The following is an 8,647-nucleotide window of genomic DNA, read 5'->3' as shown; positions in this document are numbered from 1 at the left end:
TACTACACGATTGTTAAGATCTTAATTAACTTTGAATTGCGCATAAAGTCAATAAAACAAATGAAGACAATGTTGGGGATACCAATAAAACAACAGAATATCAATGCTTGAATTTATTATTATTTATTTAAAAATAAGCTTAATTGGTATCGCCAGCAACTCTCTGAAATCTTCATATAGTACGTCTTCATATTCGTTACTTAAGCGTTTTCAAAAGTAAAGGTTTTAACAAAAACATGTGAGTAATGGAATAAAAAATTAATAAGACAATTTGCAAATGAATATTTTGAAAAATACTACTGCCAGCAAAATATACCATAGAGTCCAAATATACCAGAATTTTAAACAAAGCAAAGCATGAGCTTTTTTTTCGATTTGCACTGTCGAGAAGAATGAATGAGAAAATCTTTACAATAGTCGTATATTATATTTATTAAAAAAAAGATATCGATTATATTTATTAAAAAAAAGATATCGACATACTACAGCAATATAAAAAAATAAATAATAAATAATAAAAAATATATCAGATTATCAACCAAAGGAATGAAGAACCGGCAACTGGAATTATTTTTTTCCAATTTGAGTGGAAGAAGAAATAGAATAATAAGAATAAAAAGCGATATATCGTGTCGCTACCAAATATTTACTTAGCTGATTTTAAAATACATGTACATTTTAACTTGACTTTCTATTTAACTAGTTGTAAAGCCAGTTAGTTGGCCTTCGATTAAATATATTATATTTTTCTTTATTCCGATTGTCAGAATCTAAATTTCAAAATGTACGCAACAAAGGCACCCGCCCTTTCGCCCGCGGAGCTGATTAGCAGTTTGACTCTGTCGGACGATAAAGAGCTGGATGACCAGATCAAGAACTGGATCATGTGGGACAAGAATGCGGCGACATTGCAGCAAGTTGTCGATGCTGTCAAAGAGCAGGATTGGGAGGCATTGCGCACTCGACTCTGTCGCTACAATTACTTTGGCACCGCAGGCTTGAGATCTGGCATGCGAGCTGGCTTCGATTCCATCAACGATCTGGTGACCATACAAGTGGGCCAAGGCCTCAGCGAATACCTTCAAGAGGTGTATCCCAATGTGGCCAAGCGAGAGGCACAAGGTGTCGTGATTGGTCACGATGGACGCTACAATGGCAAACGTTTTTCCCAGCTGCTGGCCGCTGTGTTTCTCAACAGCAACTTTCGGGTTTATCTATTTAATCGCATGACACCCTCGCCGATGATTTCCTTTGCTGTGACTCATCTGCGTTGCCTAGCCGGAATTGCGGTGACAGGATCGCACAACCCGAAGAGTGACAATGGCTTTAAGATTTACTGGAGCAACGGTGCTCCGATTCTGACGCCACACGACAAGAACATTATTGCGGCCATGATGAAGCGGTTGGAGCCGTTGCCCTCGTCCTGGGATCTCTCGATACTCGATGACCACGCACTGCTCATCGATCCATTTCGCGAAGTCTATCCTGCCTACTACGAGGCTATGAAGCAGCTAATTCCCCCGGAGTATGTGGAGACAAATGAGTGCAGTCAACTGAGATTCGTCTACACAGCGCTGCACGGCGTGGGATTTCAATATGTGCGCGAGGCATTCTATCAGGCGCGTCTTAAGCCGCTGATTCCGGTGATGCAACAAAAGGATCCCGATCCGGATTTTCCAACCATCAGCAGCCCAGATCCCATTGGTAAGCTGATATGTATTATTAATTGAATTGTTGTAAAGCATAATTTCATGGCAGATGGCAAGGATTCCTTGGCGCTGGCCTTGAAGAAAGCGAATGACGAGCATTGCACCATCATACTGGCCAATGATCCGGATGCAGATCGTTTGGCAGTTGCCGAATTGAATCCTAAAGGTAGATGGAAGCTCTTCAATGGCAACGAACTGGGCGCCTTGCTCGGTTGGTGGGCACTGGAGAGCTACAAGATGCGCACCAGCAAGCCGAATGTGTATAACTGCGTCATGGTGTCCACCACGATCAGCTCGAAGATTTTGGCTGCCATGGCACGAGCCGAGGGTTTCACACATGTGGAAACTTTGGTGGGCTTCAAATGGATGGCTAACAAGGCCATCGAACTGCAGGGATTGGGACGCACTGTGCTGTTTGCCTTTGAGCAGCCCATTGGCTACATGTTCTCCACCATGGTGCCGGATAAGGATGGCATCAATGCCGCCTGCCAGGTGGCAACCATGGCCAGCCACTTGCGCACCACTCGTAGTGTGACGTTGATCGAGAAACTGCGGGAGATCTATGACACTTATGGCTTTCATGCCACCATCAGCAATGGCCTCACCTACGACAGTCACACCAAGATGACGAATATGTTTAATAAGTTGCGCAGCTACGACGACAATCTGCCCGGCACTTATCCCAAGTGCATACTGAACGGTGAGTTTGAGGTGAAGTATGTGCGTGATCTGACCACAGGCTTGGATACTTCGCAATCGGATAAGAAGACACGCTTGCCACACACCCCCAACAAGCAGAGCATCACTTTCACCTTCAACAACGGCATGTGGATCGCGTTTAGAGACAGCGGTAGTCAACCTAAAGTTAGGTACTATTCGGAGTTGTTCGGGCTACCCGAGGAGAAGGATTGGGACGAGATCAGCGACACGCTGCGTCGCATGACCGACGCTGTGATCGCCGAGTTTATACGACCATCCGATTATGGCATGTATTAAGTGCTAACTATACATACGTATAGCTATCATAATGAAATGAACTAACTGTGCTTACAATATTAAGCATACTTTGTGCAAATGTTACGCTGAACTTTATTCTTGACACTAAAATGATCTGATTGAGATTTTAAATTTAAGCAATGTTAATGGGTGTGCGAAGGAGCTGGGAGTATATCCAATATTATCTAGTATATGTAAATTATAAGTGATCTTTTCTTCAGTCTTGTACATTCTACGATTATGTGCATCTTGATTCTAACTTTTCGACTATCAAGGATCACTCTTTACACTCTTTTCAGCTCAAGGAATATATCTTTGATATATTGGGATTATTTATAAGCTGATTTGATCTACAATATTTTTTTTGAGCAATAGAATAAATTATACATGGAATAGTCAATTTTATAACACGAATAAAAACATAACAAAATAAATATTTCAAATTTATTTGTAACTCACTTTTAATACTGATCGGGTATTGGATAATTTATTGTAAGGCATTGCAATATACAAACAATTTTGGAAACTAAGTATACGCCATGATTTATGTATTCTTTATACTGTAGTGTATACACAAGATCAACATAGACAAATATGGCAAAGCAGTGCAATTCTGCAAAGAAGGCAGCAGCTTTTGTCATCGATAGCATATTGTTCGCTCTCGACAGCTAGTTGCTGCAGAGTGAAAACGATAAGGCAAAGAAACTTGCGTAACTGTGTTAACTGTGCCTAGTACTGAAAATATACAAAGGATACGGTATTGTCCTGTCTGTCCTTATGTAATCGCATCAAGATTCCTCTAAGCAAAAGTAAGAAACGTCGACAGCTCATTAAAGTGTCGGAAATGGCGTTGCGGGGGCCACAGAAGGCCAATTATGTGTACAGGCAATTGCCCTATGTGGCCTGTCAAATAGTGGAAGGAGGACGTGGGGGTGTTGCAAAGTTGTGTGTGTGTCTGTGTGTGTTTGCCTTGGAGCATATATAACTGTAGATACATCTATGCGAAAGTATCTGGCAAGACAAACACTGAAATTTTATAGTTCGCTGCCTAATTGCACTCTGGGGGAGTTTGAGTTTGCTTTTTTTTCTTCTCTCCTCTCTCTCTACTCTTTGTCGCAAGTTGTAATCGCTGGCGATTGTATGAAATCAGCAAGTCGGAAATATAATGGAAACCGTGATTAAGACCAAGAAGAATAAAATTGAGAATTAGAGTAAGAGACAGACACAAGTCTCATATGCAACTGGCTGGCAATTTATGGGATGCGAAAAGTCTGGGGAGTCGGAAATAATGTGGGCGTATTTGTTTTGGTTTTCAGGTCAAACGGAATATTTCAATAGCTTAAAATGAAGAAAGTCATGCGTAGCAAACAGGTGAACATGTAAACATTGTGGGTTCCCAAAGGTCGACGCCAAATTCAACTTGCAAGTCAAATTTGAAGGCGAACCGAATGTTAAAAGTGAAGGAAGAGGAGAGAGGAGAAGGAGCTGGGCAACAAGGTTGGATTTACTGGGTGGCTGTCTTCTGTCAGCCATTAAATTTCCCCAAAATACAAACTGGAAAAATATCCAACGCACACGTATTAAATATTAATCATTGTCGACGAAGCAGCCCCATTTCCCCATTCCCCCGCATGTTGTGTGATGGCGGGCGGGTTGCAGGTCTTATTTGGTTAGTGAAGAGACGCGAAGGTTAGTGCATTATTAAACACTGTTTATGCGACATTAGGAACATAAAAGGCGACCCGAAAACCAAACAGGAGGCGTAAATAACCAGAAACGAAACGTAGCGAAATGCAACGAAACGAGCTTCAACTTTAAACAACTAACAAATGAAATGAGACATCAGGCGTATCATATATCGTATCTACATATCCTTGAGCCGGATATTCTCGCATCCCTTGCTGTGTTGCAACAATGGCATCTTAAATTCGCATTCGAAATGAGGCGCTGTTAAATTGATTACGTGGCACTGGCTCTGCTCTCTGCTCTCCGCTCTCCATTCACATCATCAATTTTCGTCCATATGCGCGAATCTGTCCTTGCCATCCGGTTAAGGGCTGCTCTCCTTCTCCTCCTCATCCACTTTGACTCTTTCATTGATTATGACCAGCATTGTTGAGCGGGTGGACGGGTGACTGACTCCTCCATCCCTCAATTGTAATTTTGTGAATTGACACTCGAAATTTGTGTGTTGCGTTAATTGCGAGCATTTGTTGACTTTGGTTGCTTTTGCGGTTGCAGTTTTTCACTTGATTTCCACTAATTGGGATAAGCATCGGTTAACCATTCGGCGGGTGTGACCTTAGCCAAATAGGGGTTGTCCAACTGCTAGCCAAATCCTCTAATTGTAATTTGAAAATAATTCTATAAAATTTAGAAACATTTCATTTACGCGTGATTCAGCGAACTTATGTTGAAAAGTATTATATTATATGCAGGTACACAACATATGTGCATTTACTTAGTTTGAAAATAAAATTATAATATATTTATAATTATATATACATAACCAAATATTAAAAACGAAGTGCGAATATTATTTACTTTTTTATCTCAATTCTTGGATTTGTCTTAGATACTAATTTCTATACTAAGCGAAATGCATTGAGGTATTCTATAATATCTTGTCATTTAATTCTTATAAAGCGCAACTATTTCTTTTGATTATTAACCAATTACGTTATATTCAAATTATAGTTCTCTAGATATGAAAATAATTCCAAAATGTATACGGAAAGAAAAAACGTGCTAAAATCAAAAATAGAATCTTGAATTACAACAATCACACTTCCAAAATTTTAATAATTCATGTGTTTGGAAACAAGAAAAGAATTGAAATTGAAAGCTTTTTGATCTAAAAACAAGATTAGTTAATCTTAAAACAATGATTGTAGAATGAAATCTTGATTTAAGATCTTAGGATTTTTTCAACCCAAAAATCTGGTTTTCTATTTTTTCTTTTAAAATCACAAAGTTTTTAAATCAAGTTTTGCAATCTACATTTAAATATAGATTTTCTTCTCTCCGCTTATAAAAAATTGTTAAATTTAACAATTTTATTCATTTTGAATTAAATATGGTTAATTCCATGGCGAAATTTGTCCCGTGCGAGACTTTTTACAGTGCACTGCAGTGAAAATAATAACATATAAACTGAAACAATTTTAAAAATAAGTGAATGTTATTCTTAAAGCTCTAGATAAGCACTATATTACGAGCTAAGATTGATTTTAGGAACTTGATCTGTTTTCCGATCAAATATATAATTTCGTTCATGTTTTGGTTTTGCGTACGAATTGGTTAATTTTTGTAATTATCACAACAGAAAACAAAACAGAAAAAAAAATCCAAAGCCATTCTTAGCTCTAACTAAAGTACTTATCTAGAGCTATAAAAGTGAACTTTTCTTATTTTCAAAATTGTTTCAGTTTATGTTATTTTCAATGTAAAGAGTCTCGCATGGGACAAATTCCGTTTTGGAATTACCCATATTGATGATCACAAAGACTTATATGTTGATTTAAACGTTAATCTTTTACCACAATAAATGGCATCACAACTATTCAGAATCATAAGTTTAATTAAAAGACAATAAGTCGAATTTATTCTTACATTTGAGTATAAATTTAAAAATTGTCATATTATTATTATTTGCTTAATTTCTAACGATGATAGTAAGTGAATAAGAACTTTTGAAATATATTTTTGAAATCAATATTGTATACCTTATATTATTTTGTAACTTAGAGCTACAATAACCTTCGTTACCATTAATCTCTACAATAGTTTCTTTTCGGTTTGCACAATTTGACTAACTATCAAACTATATTTCAATACAGAGACAGCTTGGCAAGTAATCGAATGTAGGGGGAGTTCCGATATGGCAATTAGATTTCAATGCATATTTCATGGCAGCTGCAATCATCTCCTGCTCTCTGATACTCTTGTCCTCCCTATCTGACTCTATGTTTATGCCTTGATTTGTTTCCACTGTTGTTGTTGTTGTTGTTCTATTCTATTATTGTTTGCACTTTTGTCGCATAAAAATGACAACAAATTAGTTTGACTGCCGCGTGGTTTCCCGCTGTGTTTTTCACAGTTTTCTTGTTGTTGTTTTTCCACTTTTTATGCGCTCTGAGTTCTGCATTCTGAATCCTGGTCCTTGAGTGCTTGGCAGTCAAACCCGGACAATAAATTATTGTGGATGCTGCTGCTGCTCGAAACTTCCGATTGCAAAGGTATCATTGAGCAACCCCTCACACCCCTGGCACTATCTGGAAGGGGAGGGGAATGGACAGAAGTGGAAACGGGGAGTGAGAAGGGTGCTTGGGCGTGAGGCGCTGCCGTCGACGACGTGTTTGATTAGCTTTATTAAATATGCAAACAATGAAATTTTGTTTTGTTTTTGTTAAAAAAAGTGGAAATTTTTTCGACAATTCAATTAAAGGCGAACGGAGAGTAAAAACGAATTTAATTTTAATACCATTGTTGAACCCCACAGAGGAAGATATCCACCAAAAAAAAAACTTAATGCACTTCCGTTTTTTTCTGATGTTAACCGTCATAAATAAAATGTTGCAGACAAATTTTGATGTACCCAAAACAGCAAAAAAATGAAAACCAAGCGAAGGAAGTATTTAGATTTATGAGGCTAATGAATTATTTAAAAGCAAAACAGAAGTAAAATAATTTAATGTGCAAAGTGTATTAAATTGAAAGCAATTAATAAATAAAATACAGGGTATACTTTTGCATAAAGACAAATTCAGAAAATGGGCTGTTACCATTAGATAGAGCTTCAGCTAGTGCCCAAGCACCAATAAGAAGCAACTGCGACAAACGGCAAGAGCGAGACTTAATGTGCGATAAGAGAGCAGTTCAAAACTCAAAGAGAACGCTTTGAACGCACGCACTGCTTTATCGATGCGTGCACTGCTTTGTCAGTTCAAGGTGCCGCAAATGGTCAATGGCAAAAAGCTTTGTACTCTGCAATTGCTAAAGCGCAGTTTAGGGGATTACATTTAAATTAGAAATCACATTTTTATGATTAATAAAACTTGTTTTATTGCGATTATTATAAGCAAATAATCATAACTTTGCACAACTGAGCAAAAGTCACCAAGTAAATTTCAATTTCCTACTTATATTTCTCATTTGTTTTTTTTTTCGTATTTTTCCTTGTCTTGTGCCTGACATTGTCAACCTTTTCTGCGTCGTCGAGTGGGTGGATGAATCGAAATTCCTCTGGGACCGTCAGCCAAAATCCAAATACGTTCTCAACTAGACATGTGTCCATGCGAGTGTTGTCCATATGTAGATATCTACTCAACTCAAACTGGATGCTGTACTTTTGGGTCAGTTTCCACCCTTTGATGCCGAGACTGGTCAAAAAGGGATGCATTCACCGTTCGTTTAACTACCCAAAAAGAATAACAAGTAACTAAATGTGAGAAAAGTGCACATATTGTACATAACGGTTCATTAACAACATACATTAAATTTGACAACTTCAATTATTAGCTGGAATCATATTTCAGAAAAGAACATATTTTCCAAAAAGAATGAGATTTGCTAAGCCATCTCATTATTTTTTAATTTTTATTTTGATGTCATTTATTTTTGCAAACAATATTTGCTCTATGTTCTTATCATTTAAGGATTATATTTTGTAAAATCTTCGAAAATAATTGGATTTGAGGGACTTTTATATTCTTATCTTATTACAAACTAAAAAAATAAAGAAAATAATAAAAGTAACAATTTTTATAACAATTTATTTGTTGTTGCTATAATTATTTGAATTATTGTCTTGTCCTATGTAAATATTTTTTTTAATCGAATTAATTATTATAATAGAAGTAGCCATTGATATTCTGTGTAATAAACTAACACATAGGCTGAAAAGTTATATATAAATATTTCTCAATAAAAACATCATTATT

The 8,647-nt window shown here is 37.1% G+C and overlaps 1 protein-coding gene across 1 annotated transcript; it reads left to right on the top strand.

Annotated features, from left to right (window-relative positions):
• Positions 1-697: 697 nt before the first annotated feature.
• On the top strand, positions 698-3,113 carry LOC132792216 (glucose 1,6-bisphosphate synthase). The gene is made up of 2 exons (XM_060801476.1): positions 698-1,704; positions 1,759-3,113. The coding sequence occupies exons 1-2, from the start codon at positions 783-785 to the stop codon at positions 2,703-2,705; spliced, it is 1,869 nt and encodes a 622-aa protein (XP_060657459.1). The 5' UTR covers positions 698-782; the 3' UTR covers positions 2,706-3,113.
• Positions 3,114-8,647: the final 5,534 nt, after the last annotated feature.

The sequence above is a fragment of the Drosophila nasuta genome, chromosome 3, assembly GCF_023558535.2.
Source record: "Drosophila nasuta strain 15112-1781.00 chromosome 3, ASM2355853v1, whole genome shotgun sequence".
NCBI lineage: Eukaryota > Metazoa > Arthropoda > Insecta > Diptera > Drosophilidae > Drosophila > Drosophila nasuta.
This window is presented reverse-complemented; position numbering and strand designations above follow the sequence as displayed.